General features: G+C 54.3%; 1 protein-coding gene across 1 annotated transcript; it reads left to right on the top strand.

The window, feature by feature from the left end:
* The first annotated feature begins 3,522 nt into the window (after positions 1–3,522).
* On the top strand, positions 3,523–20,455 carry LOC146344431 (mucin-17-like). The gene is made up of 11 exons (XM_084859787.1): positions 3,523–3,610; positions 4,612–4,722; positions 8,855–8,973; positions 9,339–9,397; positions 10,016–10,161; positions 13,003–13,059; positions 13,561–13,723; positions 14,884–15,045; positions 15,356–15,477; positions 18,240–18,301; positions 19,367–20,455. Exons 1-11 carry the CDS (start codon positions 3,523–3,525, stop codon positions 19,403–19,405), a joined length of 1,128 nt encoding a protein of 375 aa, XP_084715913.1. The 3' UTR covers positions 19,406–20,455.
* The last annotated feature ends 256 nt before the right edge of the window (positions 20,456–20,711 follow it).

The following is a 20,711-nucleotide window of genomic DNA, read 5'->3' as shown; positions in this document are numbered from 1 at the left end:
GCACCACGGCCTCCCCCACAGGGACGCCTGGCACCACGGCCGCCCCCACAGTCACCCCTGGCACCACGGCCGCCCCCACAGTCACGCCTGGCACCACGGCCGCCCCCACAGGGACGCCTGGCACCACGGCCGCCCCCACGATCACACCTGGCACTACGGCCGCCCCCACAAGCACGCCTGGCACCACGGCTGCCCCGACAAGCACGCCTGGCACCACGGCCGCCCCCACAGTGACGCCTGGCACCACGGCCGCCCCCACAGGCACGCCTGGCATCACAGCCGCCTCCACAGGCACGCCTGGCACCACGGCCGCCCCCACAGTCTTGCCTGGCACCACAGCCACCACCACAAGCACGCCTGGCTCCACGGCCGCCCCCACAAGCATGCCCGGCACCACAGCCGCCCCCACAGTCTTGCCTGGCACCACGGCCGCCACCACAAGCACGCCTGGCTCCACGGCCGCCCCCACAGTTTCGCCTGGCACCACGGCCGCCCCCACAAGCGCACCTGGCACCACGGCCGCCCCCACAAGCATGCCTGGCACTACGGCCGCCCCCACAAGCACGCCTGGCACCACAGCCACCCCCACAGGCACGCCTGGCACCACAGCCGCCCCCACAAGCATGCCTGGCACCATGTCCACCCCCACAGTGACACCTGGCACCACAGCCACCCTCACAGTCACGCCTGCCACCACGGCCGCCCCCACAGGCACGCCTGGCACCACAGCCGCCTCCACAAGCACGCCTGGCACCACAGCCGCCCCCACAGTCACGCCTGTCACCACGGCCACCCCCACAGGCACGCCTGGCACCACAGCCACCTCCACGGGCACGCCTGGCACCACAGCCGCCCCCACAGTCTTGCCTGGCACCACGGCCGCCACCACAAGCACGCCTGGCTCCACGGCCGCCCCCACAAGCATGCCTGGCACCACGGCCGCCCCCACAAGCACGCCTGGCACCATGGCCACCCCCACAGTGACACCTGGCACCACAGCCACCCTCACAGTCACGCCTGCCACCACGGCCGCCCCCACAGGCACGCCTGGCACCACAGCCGCCTCCACAAGCACGCCTGGCACCACAGCCGCCCCCACAGTCACGCCTGTCACCACGGCCACCCCCACAGGCACGCCTGGCACCACAGCCACCTCCACGGGCACGCCTGGCACCACAGCCGCCCCCACAGTCTTGCCTGGCACCACGGCCGCCACCACAAGCACGCCTGGCTCCACGGCCGCCCCCACAAGCATGCCTGGCACCACGGCCGCCCCCACAAGCACGCCTGGCACCATGGCCACCCCCACAGTGACACTTGGCACCACAGCCGCCCCCACAGTCACGCCTGGCACCACGGCCACCCCCACAAGGATGCCTGGCACCACAGCCGCCCCCAGAAGCACGCCTGGCACCACAGCCGCCCCCACAGTCACGCCTGGCACCACGGCCGCCCCCACAAGCACACCTGGCACCACGGCCGCCCCCACAGGCACGCCTGGCATCACAGCCGCCTCCACAGGCACGCCTGGCACCACGGCCGCCCCCACAGGCACGCCTGGCATCACAGCCGCCTCCACAAGCACGCCTGGCACCACGGCCGCCCCCACAAGCACGCCTGGCTCCACGGCCGCCCCCACAAGCACACCTGGCACCACGGATGCCCTCACAAGCACGCCTGGCACCACGGCCGCCCCCACAGTCACGCCTGGCACCACGGTCGCCCGCCCAAGCATGCCTGGCACCACGGCCTCCCCCACAGGGACGCCTGGCACCACGGTCGCCCCCACAAGCACGCCTGGCACCACGGCCACCCGCACAGTCTCAACTGGCACCATGGCCACTACCACAAGCACGCCTGGCACCACAGCCACCCTCACAGTCACGCCTGCCACCACGGCCGCCCCCACAGGCACGCCTGGCACCACAGCCGCCTCCACAAGCACGCCTGGCACCACAGCCGCCCCCACAGTCATGCCTGGCACCACGGCCACCCCCACAGGGACGCCTGGCACCACAGCCACCTCCACAGTCTTGCCTGGCACCACGGCCGCCACCACAAGCACGCCTGGCTCCACGGCCGCCCCCACAAGCACACCTGGCACCACGGACCCCCTCACAAGCACGCTTGGCACCACAGCCGCCCCCACAGTCACGCCTGGCACCACGGCCTCCCCCACAGTGACACCTGGCACCACCGCCGCCTCCACAGTCACGCCTGGCCCCACGGCTGCCCCCACAAGGATGTCTGGCACCACAGCCGCCCCCACAAGCATGCCTGGCACCACAGCTGCCCCCACAGTCACACCTGGCACCACGGCCGCCCCCACAGGGGCGTCTGGCACCACGGCCGCCCCCACAGGCACGCCTGGCACCATGGCCGCCACCACAACCACGCCTGGCTCCACGGCCGCCCCCACAAGCACACCTGGCACCACGGACGCCCTCACAAGCACGCCTGGCACCACAGCCGCCCCCACAGTCACGCCTGGCACCACGGTCGCCCGCCCAAGCATGCCTGGCACCACGGCCTCCCCCACAGGGACGCCTGGCACCACGGTCGCCCCCACAAGCACGCCTGGCACCACGGCCACCCGCACAGTCTCAACTGGCACCATGGCCACTACCACAAGCACGCCTGGCTCCACGGACTCCCCCACAAGCACACCTGGCACCACGGACGCCCTCACAAGCACGCCTGGCACCACGGCCCCCCCCACAAGCACGCCTGGCACCACGGCCGCCCCCACAGTGACTCCTGGCACCACGGCCGCCCCCACAAGCACTCCAGGCCCCACGTCTACCCCCACAAGCATACCTGGCCCCACGGCTGCCCCCACAACGCCCCCAGGCCCCACGGCCGCTCCCGCAAGTCCCCCAGGCCCCACGGCCACCCTCGCAAGCCCCCCAGGCCCCACAGCTGCCCCTGAAAGCACTCCAGGCCCCACGGCCGCCCCCGCATGCCCCCCAGACTCCACGGCCGCCCCCACAAGCACTCCAGGCCCCACGGCCGCCCCTGCAAACACTCCAGGCCCCACGGCCGCCACCACAAGCACTCCAGGCCTCACGGGCCCCCCCACAAGCATGCCTGGCACCACGGCCGCCCCCACAAGCCCCCCAGGCCCCACAGCCGCTCCCGCAAGCACTCCAGGCCCCACAGCCGCCCCTGCAAGCACCCCAGGCCCCATGGCCACCCCCGCAAGCCCCCCAGGCTCCACAGCCGCCCCCACAAGAACTCTAGGCCCCACGGCCGCCCCCGCAAGCACTCCAGGCCCCACGGCCGCCCCCACAAACACTCCAGGCCGCACGGCCGCCCCCGCAAGCACTCCAGGCACCTCCACGATCCCGTCAAGCACTCCAGGCACCACTGCAGCCCCGGCAAGCACTCCAACAGATGCCGCTGGACCCTCCATGGCAGGCACCTCTGTCAGGCCACTGCCCAGTACAGGACCACCTGCGCCTACTACCCGTTTGACCACCCAACGAACCACCACTAGGATTTCTCCAACAACTGCCGGTGAGCATGAGTTCTCTTCATGAATTGTTTGGCGAGGGCACTGTGATTCAGTGTACCAAACTGGAAGGAAGTCTGAATTCGGGGGCCCGAATTGGTAGGCAGGACTTCGGTGATGTGGGGTGAACCCAGCATGCATGGGTCTGACAGAAATCACCCTTCTGTCTCAGCTAGAGTGTGGCTCCCCTGTCTTTAATAAGGTGTCAGCTGAACAAGGAGAGTCCCCTGCGTTTTCGTCACTCGGAGATGTGTGGCTCTCAGCACTGAGACTTCCTTCTTCCTCTCCATGAGCTTTTTGGGTGGTCACCTGACAGTTATTCCTTCTCTGTCTTGACTTGCCAGCCTCCACTGAATGCTCTGTCTGGAACTGTGGATGCCTCGCTGGTGCGAGCATGCCATGAAGACCAGCTCCCTCACAGAAGTCCCCTTACCCCCCTTCCCTTTTCCATGCTGGACCCTTTTGCATGGGCTTCTGTTTTCTTCCTTCTCTTCCTTCCCTTGTCATCGCGGCCAGGGGGCTCAGCGGGGGGGCGAGGGGAGCCTGGCACTTCACAGTACAAGCAGATAAGAATTGACATGGGAGATGATCGATATTGCTTTTGGACACTGCACCTGGTGATTCTTGGCATGTTGCTGCCAGGAGATGGTCAACTTTCCATGGGGAAGGTCAACACTCTCCAAGTTCCAGAATTCACCGAAATGCGTGGCGCACTCAGGTGCCCAGTCTGGAGGGTCGAAGGGAGAGTGAGTCACAGAATCGTAGAATCGTAGGTTTGGAAGGGGCCTGCAAGACCAGCAAGTCCAGCCCCCTGCAAGTCAGAGCCTCCCTGACAGAGGGCTGCTCGTGGTCAGAACACTTCTGCAGAACCTCAAATGAGTACATTTCATTTTTCAATTTGCTGTTTGGGAAGCTGCTGTCTTTCCTCTTCACTCTTCTGGTAAACTTCCTCGGCTGGTGCTGCTTTGGAGCTCTAACACACAGAGGAGCACGTATTATTTGGGTGTGTTGGCCCAGTGAGCATGGGGGGGCAGTTTCACTTCTCTACAGTTCTTTTCCACATTCTCAAATGACTGGGGGGGGGGGCTTCTCTCTTCCAGCACTGTGCCAAAATGGAGGAACCCACGATGGAGTTAAATGTTTGTGTGATGACAGTTTGTTCATGGGACCGAAGTGTGAGTTCCCTTTGGGTGAGGTCCCTGTGGATGTTGGTAAGTGGCACTGGGGCAGCGGCATCCCAGAAATCCTCTTGCCTAGAAAGCAGGACAAGAATGTCCAGTGAATCAGGAGGTTCCCCCGTTGGCTGGCACAGAGAGACCTGTCCCTACCTGCTGAAAGGATTGGGCCGGATGGGCTCTTCTGACTGAGCCCCTCTGTAGCCTGGCTATGGAGGCCCCGAGGTGGGACCGGAAGATGCTGGCAGGGAACAGAGCTGCACTGAAGCTTCTCTAGCCCGCTCCCTCCTCAAAGAGGCCAGATTCAAACCAAGATATGTCTGCGGAGTTGTACTTTTGCAACCCATTCAGATCTCTAGCGGAAAGACTAGAATGGCAGCGTTAGAGCTCCAGCTCTGGAGGCTGCCTGCAAGGTGCCTGACCAGAACTAACACGGGAGGCCACATCTATGATCTGACCGACAAGCAGTTAGGGAGCATTTGAGCAACACACAGGTCTTCTTCAGATGTGGGTGCTCAGAACGAACATGAGAATGTTTAAAAACCCCAAAGATTTGGCCCGGACAGTCACATGATGATTGCCTCCAGATTCGGTAATCTTCCACTGGGTTGGGGGATGGCTGGTTTCAGCTAGTGTGGATGTCTCTCTCATGAGAATATAACGAAGTCCCTGCTGGGTCCCTACTAACAGCTATATTTCTGAGACCTTTTCAGACTTAAAAGAGGCACCTGACAAAGACGTCCTCTCTTCCCCTTGCTATGTCCTCTTGGAATAGAGCCATTAGCAACAGTCACCAGGAACAGCAAGGAAGTCTTCCAGGCCAAACTGCGGGTTGCGTTAAACGCACACATACACCCAAGCGCGCTTTAGCTTGTGGCTTTTAATCTGAAGAAGAAGCAGCCTCGGGGTCCTGGTCCAGATTGCCCTGCCGCCCCAGAGTGGGGCCCTGAGCCAGTTTCTTCCCCCCTCCCGCTGCTCCTTGCTGCCAGAGGGAGTGTCTTCTGCAAAGAGTGGAGGACTGGCTCGCTTCCCTGCCCCGTACAGCCATTCTGCGCGCACACGTCGCTGATCACTGTCGTTAGGGATGATCATTGTCAGTAAGGCTGAACCTGCTTTCCCAGCATGGCACCCTCCGTGGATTGCCTGCATCAGCCCTGGCCAACCTGGGTAAGTCTGGTGGCTGAACCACAAGGGATGCTGCACATCAGCTGGGCTTGCCTGGGCAGCATTGCTGCTTGTCGCCCCTTTCCGCCTGTCTGACCGGCCCAGCTCAGCTGCACCACACCAGGCAGAGTTGCTGCTGCCTTGCCGCTGTGCCGCTGCCTCCCCCGCCCCCCTTGTGCGAAGTGGCTCCCCGTTCCCCTTCCTGGCCTAACTACACCTGCAGTCTCGGCCCCTGTAGCCAAGCTGCTAGCAAGGGGAAGGGGGAGCGGGAGCTGAGCGGCAGAGGAAGGAGAGCCAGCCAGCCAGGCTGGAAGCAGTTGCTCTGCATGCGCTGCCCCCCAGCGAGGTATGACACAACCCCCCAAAACAGATAATCACATTTCATAGCTAATCAGTGGTGTGCATGTCCCCAAAATACACTAAGTGATATTGTTTGGTTTCTGGAAATCAGAAAGACTGGCCTTTACAATCCCTCCATCCAGCCGGTTTGCATGATTCCCCTCCCCCAACTTCTTTCAAGGTGTTAATCCAAAAACTGTGATTGCAAAGCAAAATAAAAGGAAGCATAGGTGTGTTGGAGCTAAAAGCTGGCTGGAGAAGGTACAAAGGGAATATATTGCAAAAGTGAACTTCATGAGGGTAGTGAAACAGCTACGGCATTGAGACTGGTTACTCAAGAAAGTTTGTGGGTCCTTTACATGACGTCGCCGACCTCCAGGGCATCCCCTGCGATAAATGACCTTTATCCCATTTTTTTAAAGGTCAGAAACAAGGAGCTATCAATTTACCGCCAGTTGAGTTTCCTCCTGAAAAGAGGAAGTCATGTAATAAGAGGAGCTAGACCACAGTGCCATCTACTGGTGATATAATGAAACACATAGAACACCCAGATAAGGGGAGGAGGGAAGGGGTGAAGGGAAGTACATGTAAAGGGAGCTCATCATGATTTAAAACGGAAGCAGAAAGCTGTGTTAAAGTTGCGGGATTTTAGCCTGGTGTAGAAATGCACTCTCTCTCCTGTAGAGTGCGTGTTATTGTCCCAAACCATCTTATCTGTTTGGGGTAGCTTGATACTGAGCATTTCTACATGATGCATTTGTGTGCACTCGTCATTCCCTACTCACAGTTGTTTATGGGTTCTTTAGACGATGTTGTGACCCTCCAGTTTTGCTTCCTTTTGTAAACAGCACTTTCCCTGAGTATTTTTACAGCAGGGAAAGTGGGGTATTATTTCTGATGAAGAAAGAATGTGCAACTCCCTTGTGTGTATTTGCACTATTCAGCTATGCCACAGTACCACCTGGAGGTTATGTAGCGAAAAGCAGGAAAGGCAACGCTCTCGTGTAGTGCTCAGATCTCAGTTCTGCAACAAAATTGAAAGTAGATGCAGCGGATTAGCAGCCTTGTGTGGAAAAGCCCATTGGCTCTACAAGCAATGCTTGTCTCCCAGAGACTTGTCAGAATTGCTCTCAGTCCCCAGAGATCACTGTCTCGCTGTGCCCAGAGCGGTGCGTTCCCCACATCCCTCTGTTCTCACCCCTTTCGCTAGGGAAGGCGCCTTCAGAAAGGGTGGGGCACATGCCAGGCCAGCCAGTCCTCCTGGAACTCGGCTTCTGTGCTGTGCTTCCAGTGCTTCCAGCAGAAGGAGGCCCTCTGCCCCCCACTTCAGGCGCCCCCACCTCCACCTCATCTATTCGGCCCCCAAGCAAGGCCCTGAGCCAGCTGTGCTCTAAAGCAAGCCGCGGGGCCCTGGCTGCTCCCTTACCACCCTGTGCCCGCCCAGGGGGAAGCCTCGCTGGGGCCCCCTGCAGAGTGGGTGCAAGAGGCACAGGGGGCGCTGGGCCTTGGGGATGGGACAGCGCGACTGGGTGGGACAAGGAGTGCTGGAGCACCCCATCTGGCCGGGCCAGGGCCAGCTCTCTGGGGGCTCGCACAGTGCCGAGAAGGTGCCTCAGGGGGTGCGCAGCTGTGCTGGTTTAGCCCACGGCCCCGAGCCTTGACGCCCTGCTCCGAGAGCGGGCCCTGCAAGCTGCGCTTCCGCCCCTGGTGGCGACCCTGCAGCCCCTTGAGCCCGTAGCGAACGCATTCCACGCAGACCGCCCATCCTCGCTTCACAGGCATGCACGGTCACCGGAAGCCATGTAGTGCAGCAATGAGAGGACTGGGGGGGGGGGGATTTCCCTTCTTTTAGAGCTACCCTGTTGCAAGTCTCCTCAGAACCGAGGGCGATTGCCATTAATGGGACTCTCGAGCTGGGAGTGGCCGCCAGCTATTCCTGTTTGTTAGAACAGTCCAGAAAGGCACCTCCACATCTCGGTCTGAGGTGGCTGCACAGCTGTCAGCCTGCAGCCCCTGTCCAGCCTCTGCTGGATGCCCAGGCCACCCTGCAAGCTGAGCCCTGTCACCCGGGGCCGCAGTTACTCACTGGCAAAGGGAAAGCACTCTGTGCAGGCTCAGAGGCATCAGGTCCAGCATCCTCTTCCCAACAGGATCAGCCAAATCTGTCAGGGAAGCCACAGCAGGGCCTGAAGGCTACAGCCCCCCCCCCCCATCTTAAACCCCACCGCCTGCAGCTGGTGTTCAGAGGTCTATCATCTCTGAGCCAGGAGGTTTAATTTAAGTATCATAAACAAGAGCCAGTAACACATCTGCCATCCGTGAGTTTGTCCAAGCCCAGTTTAAAGCCACCGAAGCCTGGGACCACCAGCCCATCTCGCGGCACTGCATTTCCTGAGTCGCGGTGTGTTGTGTGAAGGAGGCCTCTCTTCTGTTGCCCTGGATGTCCTGCTGATGGCTGCCATGGGCTGACCCTGAGTTCTGGCCTTACGAGAGAGGGAGAACAGCTTCTCTCTCCGCTTCCTCCACACGGTTTGTAAAGCCCTGTCTTGCACTCCCTTGGTTGTCTTTTTTCCCAAGCTAAAATGCCCCAAACTCTTTAGCCTTCTCTCTCAGGGAATGTGTTCCAACTTCCAGCCCCTTGACCACTGATCTCCCTCTGTTTTAGTAACCGTGCCCATGACAATTGAAGTCAAGGTGAAGGTCACGAACAGGAATTACACTGAAGAATACAGCAATCCCAGTTCAGTGGCGTATCAGGCTTTTGAGACTGAGTTCAAGCAGCAGGTATCAGTCACCGGATCACGCTCATGCACCCTCTGTTGTCACGGTCACTTCGGGCCACACTACACATGATGTTTCCTGCACAGCTGCAGCTGCAGCTCGGCTTCTCTTCAGTGAATGAGAGATGGGGCAGGGGCAGTTCCTGTGAGATAGGACTATACCCATTCCTGATTTCACCATGGACAAGAGAGCCGAGCTGGCCTATGGGAGTGGAGACTCACTTGAAGGGGGAGGTCGCCACGAGTCATTGGGTCGCCCTCCAGCACCCCCCTTTGCCAGATGGATTTCCCCCCTTTCTGTCTACCCTCCCTTCTGGATGGTTTCCGCATCGCTTATGAACACATTGTGCATTTTCCCTCACCTTTTAGATGAAAACTGTTTATAAAGGTGTTCCTGGATACCAAGATGTGGTGATCCTCAGCCTGAGGTGAGTGTCCAAGCAAGATACCAGCTTGAGATGCTTGGATATCAACTTCCTTCTTGTTCGCCAGTGTTCATGCATGTCCTACAGCAAACCCACTGGGCAGGTCTGGGGTCTCAACTCTCCTGTCATAAGCCTACTAGACCCCACTTTCCCAAAGGAGACCCGAGAGGCCGGCCCCTGGTTATCCAGGCTCCCAGCCACTCCCTTGTGCTATGCCACTCCCAGGCCCCACTTCACAGGAGTCTTTAGGCTGGTTCTTTCTGTCCTCACATTGCCAGAGGACTGCCCACCTAGAGGGGAGCCCAAGGTTTGTCCAAGGACTATGGAATGGCCTATTTATTGAAAACTATCCGCACAGTCCAGATCCGAAAGCAAGGCTGTTTCCATGAGTAAAGAGAGCTCAATTGTTATACCCTCATACTGACGAACCAGAAAGGGCTCTCCAACAGAAACACAACTTAGCCTGCCTGCAGCCATGTTCTCGCACAGCCATAAAGCCACACGCATTCCCCAGTTTCTCCATTTTCCCTGTCAACATCCCTCCTCCCCATATTCTTTGTTATAACAACATGGTGGTTCAGCAACTGAGACCTTGTACCCCTCCCTTCATTGTTATGGAAGCAAAGGCAGCATCATTGTGGATCACAAAGTCATCGTTGAACCCTCGATAAATAACGTGAGCAACATCAGTGCAACTCTTTACAACATGACGGAGTCCGTGCTGCAGAAATTGAACTCCACCGAGCAGAACTGTGCAGAGGACTCGGGTAAGTGCCAGGCGACCGTCTTCCACTGCAGTGAGGCATTTTAATATTGAAGTGTCCTGGCTAGAGAGGGTACGCACAAGGTGACATTCCAAGGAATTCCAGTAGTAACTGGGAGTCAGTAAGATGTACATGCCTGCTTTCCATGAGCCTATTTCTAATGCCTAATAGATGCCTTGAGTGCCATTTTCTTGGTAGAAAGGTGGAATACAAACAAACAAACAAACATGAGATCCCATCAGCGTGGGCTCCTTCACACTAGGCTTTTATCCTGCGATTGAGATTGCTCCTTCATGGAAGTTTGCGGGCTGTTTACATGAGGCCGTGACCCTGCTGTGACCCTCCTGCACTGAATGCCCTTTGTTCCCTTTTTAAATAGATTGCAGGTAATGAGCTCTCAAGTCACCCCCTTGTGTTCTGCTCAGTTTCCTCTATGAAAAGAGTAAAACGGGCAAGAAGAGCAGTGAGATCAATGAAAGGTCATGGAAGACGCAGATCCGGGGAGAAGGAGGGGGAGGGGGAAGGGGAGGGGGGAAAGGCAGTGCGTGTAAAGGGGGTCAGTTGTGACCCTGCATTTAAAACAGAAGCAGAAAGCCCCATTTTAAATGCAGGCTTTTAGGCTGGTGTAGAAATGCCCTGTGATTCACAACCTGTGCATGCATGAGCCTTCGAGAGATGCCAGGTGGTGAATCAGTTCAGTTTCAGGACCATCTAAGCTCACTGCCTCTGTTGCAACACAGTTGGGTAGTGAAGCATGAAGCTCCGTTTTCTGAATACAGCCTGACAACAGATCTGCTTCTAGTGATGGATTCCAGGACTGCCAAAATTGTAATGGCTTCTGCTGTTTGAAATTGATAATGTCCCACAATGTCAGAGCTTACTTTTCATACTTTGAGAAGGGCATTTATGACACTGTGCTTCCAGACAATACCAACAGTGTATGTAGATGGCAGATATATTAATATTCCACCAGAACAACATCTTTATGTCTGTGGTTAAAATACAGTATGAGACATAGTTCATTATGTTTTATATTGTCCATTATGTAAAGTTCCCAGGGAAGGATTTCATAGGAACTGGATTAGTAGCAATGTTTGGCTGCCTCGCTCTGGTAAGACCAGTTTTTTGTTGGCTGATATTTTTTTAATTCTATGCCATCCTGCAGTATAAATTTTCTCAGGGTGGCTTGCACAACAAAAATGAAACAGATATCAAAACAAAACAGTATATACACACACACACACACTCATGCTTTAAAAACTGGCAGCAATAAAATCATCACAATTTAACAGTAAAGACCATGAATAAATTAAAACAGCTTTTCCTGGTGCCAAAAAGATAGCAAAGTGGATAAAATGTATTTATTTATTGGACTTGTGCCCCACCTTTCTACCAAAAATGGCACTCAAGGCAGCTCAGAATCACTAATAAAACTCGATAACAACAGTAATAAAACAAATACATGAAACACAATGAAAAACACAACAATAACAGATTAAAAACAGCCTCCAACCCTAAAGGCCCACTTACACACCAAAGGCTCACTGGAATAAAGTGCTCTTTGCCTGCCAGTGGAAGGACAGCAGAGAAGGAGTGAACCTGGGAGCACCCCTGGGAGAGAATTCCTGAAATGGGGCACCACCACTGAGAAGGCCTACTCCTCAGTAATCACACGCAGTCGTTCTGATGGTGGGAACACTGAGCAGAGGGCCACTGATGACCATCTCAGCATATGGGCAGGCTGATGTGGAGGCAGGTTCCCTGGTGCCAAGCTGTGTAGGGCTTTTGCGCTGAGTGCCAGCATTTTGAATTGTGTCAGAGATGGATTGGTAAGTGGTGACCGAGGCAGATGTTGGAGAACAGGTGAGATATGTTCCCACCTAGTAGCACCATTCAAAAGCCCTGCAGCTGCATTGACGTTTCACAGTTCAGAAACTTCGGGGGGGGGGCGCGGCTGGCACACCAGCATGAGCAGGTGGAAGGCATTCCGAGCAGGGCTGGACTTGGGGGTGGGCGACCTGGGTGGTCCCCCGGGGCGCCAAGCTAAGCCCAGTACGAAGGAATTTCAAAGCCTGCGGATGTTCTGCATAGCAGTGACGACTTGCATTTCTACTTCGTACACATCTTCCAGGGGGGACGCCCACCCAGAAGATTGGCTGGGCAGGCTTACGATTGGCCCATGCCAAATAGCCCTGCAAAGCTGATCACGGCGGGGTTGGGTGCCAAAGGCACTCCTTGCTCAGGACGCTATTTCTCCTAGGGCCAGCCCTGATTCTGAGCCACTGACATCACTTGGACCTCCAGCGACACCGGTAAATCTAGGCGCATCCCTTGGACAGTACACCGATTCAGGGAAAGTAGAAATCTGACCATTGCAAACTGAACTCTACCTCCTTGGCTAGATGAACCACCTACCGGAAGTACCTCCATCACATCTGGATTGAGTTTTGGTTTGCTAGCCCTCATCCAGTCCATTACCAATTCCAGACACTGGTCTAGTACATCTGCTGCTTCCCCTGACTCAGATACCAAAGAGAAGTGGAGATGGATGCCACTGCATAGTGAGAACACCTCACTCCTCCAGCAGCTTCATGTAGCTCAAGGGTGGGCAACATGTGGCCCACAGGCCGCATGAGGCTCCCACAGCCCCCTGTTGCAGCTGCCAACTTCACGGGGTTTTAAAATTATTTGTCTTTACATATATATAATTTATATAATGGATGATCTCCCTTAGGGGACCAGCAGGGCTTGCTTCACACTAGTGTTTTGAAGACTGCACAAGAATATCCGAGGAAGGAAATATGGGTTAGGGTTATTCATGCAATCATCTCCTCCTTTTCCCAGCATTCTGTTTTTTGGCTCCGACTGTTCTCAACGCAACTGCAAATTTTTCGGCGGAAGGTGAGTCCCAGACTGGGGAAGAAGGAGGCCCTCCCGCTCTCCTTGTGCCCCTGCAGTCTGTCCTGGGAGAGCAAAATCAACCAGCCACTGTGAACACAGCTGTCCTCTGAACACATCGTGTGTGGAGACTCGGCCTGCACCCACAGGGGCCTGGTTGCCTGCATGCTCCAACTGCACCATGGCATGCTCAGCACCGCCAGTCCCCCTTGCTTCCCTTTCATGGTGGGACAGTTTGGCACGCCATGCGGCTGGATCTCACAGAGGCCAGGCACACTGCATGCTGGGAGCGCTGCCACAGGAAACCTTTCTAGGCAGTGGCCACAGGGTTAGCGGCCATCTGTGTTCAGCCGAAACAGCTGGGCAGCTCTCCTTTGGGGGATCAGGTTGCATTTTGGTGCTTCCAGTGGGGTGGCCGTTCAGGCCCATAGCCGGGGGCACAGTTGGCTGTCCTGCCCCTGCTGCCCACGTTTCACTGGATGGCAACTTCTCTTTCTTTCCCAGAGCATTGCAAAGCCCTCTTTGACCCCAAGTATGCGGACTATTATTACCCCAACACGACGACCGGCACCCTGCGCTGCCTAACCAACTGTGCCAAGGGCACCTCCCGGTCCCTCAACTGCAACTATGGAGATTGCCGCATCTCTGACAAAGGCCCCCGGTGCTAGTAAGTGGGCAGAGCTCCCAGATCCAGGCTCTTCAGCTAATCCTTCAGTTAACGGCTGAAATAGCTGCAGCTTCTAATATTATCAGTTCCTCAGAACCTTTGTGCCTTGTCTTCCCGCCTCAAATGGGGTTCCCAAGGCACCTTCCATGATGTAAACCGTCAATGAAACAGCAGTATAAAGCATTACAAATGGAAGCAGATGGGAGATGGCGGATAATGTAGCGACAAAGTAGCAGCAGGGAGCTGGACAGGAGAGGGATGTAAGTAGAGTATCCAGCAGGCCAAACTTCTCACAGCCACACTCTGTGCCAGATGAAGTTTCTGGACACTCCCCAAAGGCAGTCCCACGTAGTTCATGATGCATCAGTTACAACCTCATGCTCCATCCTCAACCCGTACTGAAGTCATGGTCCGTAGCATTTTTCCTTACCAGAATTCATGTTGAAAAAGCAATATTCTGCAAAGACCAAATTCAGAATAAGATATACGAATTAAGGGGATGTGTTCTGAGTGCCAAACTCTGGAGACTGGAATAAGGGGAAGGGAGGGGAGCTTAGTGTCATGGGTTACTTTGGACTTCCTCAGGGGGGTTGCCTAAGGTGCTGCCTCCACCATAAACTCAGCAATGGCAGCTGACTCCTTCTAGGACCGTACCACTTCAGAAAATGGGTGGGAAATGGCATGTTTTAATGCCCCCTCTCATCAAACCCCCCCCACACACACACACATGCTGCATAATGACAAGTTAGACATCAGGGAGATGGCTATACTAGAACATTTCTCCTTGAAATGCTACCTTTCTGAGACTCTCCAGTGCCTAAGGCAGAGGCCCCTTTCCCAGCCCTGCTACTTAAGATCCTTTAATTGAGGATTGTACCAAGCCACAGTTCCTTCGCTTCCTTCTCACACCTTCATGGGCATCTATCTTGCGTATCTCCCATCTTTCTCTGCCACTTCCCAACTGGGGTGGTGAGTAGTTGAGAAAGGAACCCATGCAAGCAGAAGGATCCTTCCCTGACATGTGCTCCTGTCCCGCCCCCCCAAAAAAAATCCAGTTGTGGACCAGGACAGAGAGATGTCAGTGGCTGCATGCGGGGGCTGTGGCAGGGTGCTGGGAAGGGGGAAGGAGCTCCTCCCCCACCTCTCACTTTCTCCCACAGCTGCAAAGAGTTGGACACATTTTGGTACGTGGGCGATTACTGCCAAGGACGCATCCGTAAGAACGATGTTGGCTTCGGCCTTGCGCTGGCTGCCCTCGCGGTGACCAGCACCATCCTAGCCATCTTCTTCTACAGGGCCAAACGGAAGAAGTCTGGATCTAGGTAAGAAGGGCGGAAGCCCAAGGGTAAGATGGGGGCAAGGATCACCTAGATCTCTGAACCTTCTGGATAGAGAGGCAGCCCTGATGGGGAAGAGATGTCCTGAGAGCTCTGAGAGGGATGTGTATCTGTGGGGAGGGAGGTAACAGGGTGAATTTCTGGATTTCTTAAGAGGTGAGGAGGTGCGAGCGTTCTTGCAGAGTCAAATAACTGGTTTCCTGAGGAGCAGCCAGTGTCGGGGGCGGTGGTGGCAAAATCATCCTTTTCTCTGCCTTTGCATCCCGGTAGTGACCTGTGTGTGTTGTTCTTGCAGCTGGTCTGACGATGCTGAGATCTGGTGTGGGGAGGATGAGGAGGAAGAGTGGATGCCCTCGGGGGGTCTGAGCATCATGAATGAAGCAGCAACCTCCATGGACAGTAAGGGCTCCTTATGTCGTGAGTGTTCTTTAAATTGAATTTGTTATTGGAAATTTCAATAGAAACAAATGCCATTCCTGCTTCAGACACCATGTGTCATATTTATTCACGAATAGTATTTATTAACATCAATGTGGGTCGATATACCCGATCAGCTTCAATACGTGTTTCCAGTAGCAAAGGTGACTCGGACTGTGAAAGCAGCAGAACCACTTATTATTATGATTTACATTTCTATACCGGCCCATAGCCAAAGCTCTCTGGGTGGTTTACAGAAGTTAAAACATTAAAATATAATATACAAACTTTAAAAGCCATTTACATAAAAGCATATGGACAATATGTAACTAAAACAACTTTGATCTAAAAACAATTTAACAAAAAATAAAAATAAAATTCCAACAATAAAACAGCTTAAAAACAGTATACAAGAGTCAGCAAAAGGAACAAGAGTTCTAAAAAGCCTGCCACAATAATAGAGTCTCTCATTCCTGCTTAAAAACCTTCAAGGAAGTCAGCAGGTGCATTTCAACCAGCAGGCCATTCCACGACTGAGGGGCGGCAAAGGAAAGGTCCTCCTCTTGTGTGTGGCTGCCAATCTCACATGAGCCCTCAGAGGACCTTAGGTGGCAGGCTGGGATGTAGGGGAGAAGGCGCTCCCTAAGGTACCTTGGGCCTAGACCACGTAAGGCTTTAAAGCTAAGAACCAGCACTTTATATTTTGCTCGGAAACAAATTGGCAGCTAGTGTAAAGATTTTAAAACCGGTGTAATATGGTCTCCAGGGGAGTCCCAGAGACTAGTCTGACTTCCATATTTTGTACCAGTTGAAGTTTCCAGACTAAATATACAGGCAGCCTCAAGTACAGAGCATTGCAGAAATCAAGCCTAGGGGTTACCAGTGCATGCACTGCCATTACCAGGTCCACATGTTCTAGGAACGGGCATAGCTGGCGTATCAGCCGAAGCTGATAACAGGCACTTCTCACCATTGCCTCCACCTTGGGGTGCCAGGAGTAGGGTTGGGTCAAGAAGCACCCCAACGTACAAACTTGCTCCTTCAGGGGGAGTGCAGCCCCATCCACAACTGGTTGACAGACCTCAATACCTGAATTAGGACCCTTCACGATGAGCACCTTGGTCTTGCCTGGATTCAGCTTCAGCTTGTTCTCCCTCATCCAGCCCATTACTGACTTCAGGCAGTCCTTCAGAGGAGTCATACCTTCCTTGGATAAAGATGTTAACGAGAAATAGTTTTGGGTGTCATCAGCATACTGATAACACCCAGCCCCAAACCTCCTGATGATCTCTCCCAGCGGTTTCATGTAGATATTAAACAGCAGAAGAGAGAGACTCCAGATGGGAAGATTCCCAAACTGACCAAGGTGGACAATCTAATCTAAGTTAGTTTTGGAAATTAAAATTTTGGAAATGACAAAAATGTAGTACTGGTCAGCAAATAAGCCCGATGATACATAGCAAGATCCAGAAAGCCAACCCCACTCTTTAAAATAGGGAGTTGCATCCTTTTCAAAGATAGTGGGAAAGACCCCCTGCCCCGGCGCATTATTTATTTATTTGTTTGTTTTTGCAAAACAAAGCATTCAGTTTTTGAAAATATTTGCCAGGCATCGGTAGAGGAATCCCACGCGTAACATCAACAATTTGATGTATGGTCTTTGTCTGAAGTGCATTAACCTTGCCCCACAAACTCAGCTTGAAAGATGCCCATCTATCTATATATCATGAAATCTTGGGAGGGGGCGGGAGGTGTGGTGGGAGGCCCTGCTGGCCCTGGCCATAGCTTGCTGTTCAGAGCTTAGGCCTGGAACCTCTTCACAGTGCCAGCAGGATCCCAGCATACCGAAGCACCCACATGCTCCCCACAGAGGAACTACAACTAGCCCCCATATCAGGGGGCAGGGCTTCTGATGCCCAGGCAAGCTAGAGCTGTGCCACAAACCGCATGCAGGTGTGTGCATGAACACGTGTATCTGTCTCAAGCTACCAGAACCCAGGAGTGCTCTCAGCTAGGCACGGCAGAACCAGGGAAGCTCGAGCTCCCTGAAATTCCCCAACCTTTACTTCAAGCCTGCTTCAGTTCCCTCTTGCTTGTGACCTGGTTTATCAGTTTGTTCAAACGGGAAAAGTGTGCATTTTTCAAACGTGTGCACTTTCCCGCCATTGACTACAGTGTGAAAATGCAAGTTTTTTAAAGCGAGCATTTTTTTTAATGTACACTTTTTAAAATGTGCACTTTAAACTGCATTTTTAAAAGTGCGCATTTTACAAAGTGCACATTAGGCAATGCAAATTTGGGAATTTGCAAACATTTTTGGAGAAGACGTGCTCCTATCTGCACTTGCGTTCGGGTTTGCCAGCGGGGCATTTTTGAGTGACCTGAGAGCTGAAATGAAATTCTCATCCATCCCCACTCTCAGCATCCCCGAGAATTTTTTTGTCTCCATTCTGCCTGGCGAGGAGTTCAGTCAAACTTGGAAGCTTGCACATCCCAACAGTACCTCTCTAAGCAGGCCTATGAAGAGAGCATAGCTGCTGCAGTCCAGTTGGAGTGTCGCCTCCTCCCCAGCAACAGCCGCACCTGTTCTTCACTAACAAGCTGCTCCTGAAGCTCATGGGAGTCTCAGTGCTCTGCTGCAGTGCGAGGCGCTGCCGTCGGAAGGAAGGAGCCCTGTGGGAGTGTCTCCAGGAAGGCCCCGCATGGGCGCTCTGGGCCATGGCCCATCATCCATTCTGACTGGAGGTCTTTTTCCTTCTCAGGGAGCGACGACAGAAGCAAGGGCTTCCAGCCTTCTCTTGATCTGGTTGACACCTCGATCCAGGTGCGTATGGCCAGGCATTCCACCCTGGCGGAGCTTCTTGGTAGGCACCCTCCGGGATCAGCAGTGGATGCAGAGCTTGCAGACTGGGGAAGGGGTGGATGGAGACCCGCGAAGGAACGTGCGGGAGCCGACCTTGGTGGCAGCAGTCAGCATGAGCTTTCCGGCTTCATCTGTCGGAGGTGTTAAAAGAAACCAGCAGCCAAACGGGCGGTTGATGACGACTAGCCCTGAGCATTCTCCCTGCACACGTTTTCCTAACCTGAAAGCACATCACGTGTGGAGTGTCTTTCGGCCTAAAGATTTAGGTCCTTTCTTTCTCACTGCTTATCATAGGAAATTTCCCCACAGTCACTACAGGGTGCTGGCCTCCCAAAGCCACCGGGGGGCAGGGTGGTGCATCCTCTTGATCTAGGCAGTTGGTTCATGATGATTTCCCACAGAAAGGGAAGGAACTGAGGTCCAACTGGACATGACAGTTGTTATGTAGATTACCCATGCGTCACTGCTTTCAAAAAAATGAATAGCCCAAGCAAGGGGGCCTCCAGCTGGATGAGACCACTGTGTGCGGAGAGGGGAGTTTCGCCCCTTTGCCTCCACCATGGTCCCAACTGGAAGCCACTCTCCTCTCCTCCACCCCACCCCATTTTCCCGTTTTTCCTTGACGCTCAGCATTCTATGGCTAGAGGCTACCAAGCATGTTCGGTCCTCATTGGGATGCACTTGCGGGGGGGGGGGGCTTAGGTTTTTTAAAAGGTGTGTGTGTACTTCTGCAAACCTGGGAGTTCTGCTTTGGGTCTGATTGGGGCTTTCAGCCTGCAACACCTGAGTTCATTATTAAAGGGAGGGATGAAGTTGCAGAGCTTGTGTTCAGACAGTTCACCAGTTCATTGTCTAACCAGCTGTATTAAACAGGACTGATCAACCATACAATAATTACTTTAAACAGGGCTCCATAACATTCCACTGGAATCTGAGTGTACATTTGCAATTGCCAGCTTCTTCTGGTTTCAAGTGAACCCTCGTTTTTTGTGGACTTCACAGAGTACCTAACTCTTCTCTTTGCAGCTGCAGTTCCAGAAACCAACAGTGTGGACCCAGTGTTGACCCTGCCCTGGAACCCAGGGATGGCTGAAGTGTATGAAGGACCCTGACTCGAAGGGACTAAAAAATAAAAATCCACCAACAGGCTGCCTGAGACACGAGCGGTGGCGCAGTATTCATATCAGAAATTGCCTAAGATTCTTCGGGGACCTGTTTGCTGGAGGAAGATTGCTCTGTTAACAAGAAGAACAGATGTATTGAAAATATATCAGTGTGGAAACCAGAGCCGGCCCTGCCATTAGGCAGATTGAGGCAATCTCCTCAGGCAGCAAGTGGTGGGGACAGCGGTGGCCTCCTTCTGGCTGTTCTTCCTACACTCCCCAGCTGTTCCCCTCTGTAGGTGGACAGAGCCATGTATGACACAGGATCTATTCTGAGCCCTGAACTAGCCTGCTGCTAGTTTCAGAGGTCATTCCTGCTGGCTTCTTCATGTGGAATAGAGAGGGGGCACCATCTCTGTTGCCTGTCTTGGGCAGCAAAAGGGCTTGGCTGGCCCTGAGGGAAACCAAACCAAGACCATTCAGGACAACTTACACAAATGCAAGTCCTGGTGGGCGGAAAAGTGATTTATCACTACTTTAAATAGAGATCCCATCACTGCTGCACTTTCATCAAGCTGTCCCTCCTCATCCTCAGTCAGGTCTCTTCTTATCACCCTCTCCTCTCCTCTCCTCTCCTCTCCTCTCCTCTCCTCTCCTTTCCTCTCCTCTCCTCTGCCTATCTGCCTTCTCATCATCTTTGCTCTGCCAGTAATTTCCTCTTGGCTAAATGTTGGTTTGATTCTTCTGCTTCATGCCTCCATCTTCTTCTATGATCGTTGGTTACCCCTTTTCTCTGGAGTCTGCTGCCTTCCAACATCTACAGTTCTTCCTTACACGTAGTTAAACGGCATTCTCCTGAGACGTTGACCACCCCTTCCTCTTCTGTCCTTTCCCCTTTTAGACTGTAAGCCTGAGGGCAGGTGGGCTCTCTTGAAGTGTGAATTTTGCACAGCACCTTGTTTTTTAAAGTGCAATGATAATGATGATGATGATGATGATGATGATGATGATGATGTATGTGTCATACACTCATCCTTGCCAATCAGGAAGAGGGTTGGGGCACTTCAAAATTCTGTGGAGGGGGCCTGCTTGAGTTATCAGGTTCCCTACAAAAACGATGCTTTAACCTCTCCGCACACTGCAGGACTCTGCAGAACCTTGGGAGTTTCAAGGGGTGGCTGGCTGCTTTGCATGTCTTTGGCACATGAAGGGGAATACTGTGTTCTCTGTAGTCAGACACACTCACTTACCAAATGGCAAAGAGCAAG

Source organism: Heloderma suspectum, chromosome 5 (assembly GCF_057233095.1).
Source record: "Heloderma suspectum isolate Gila_16-S chromosome 5, 16-S_ref, whole genome shotgun sequence".
NCBI classification, from domain to species: Eukaryota; Metazoa; Chordata; class Lepidosauria; order Squamata; family Helodermatidae; genus Heloderma; species Heloderma suspectum.
The sequence above is the reverse complement of the archived record's forward strand: the minus strand, read 5'-3'. Positions and strand labels throughout refer to the sequence as shown.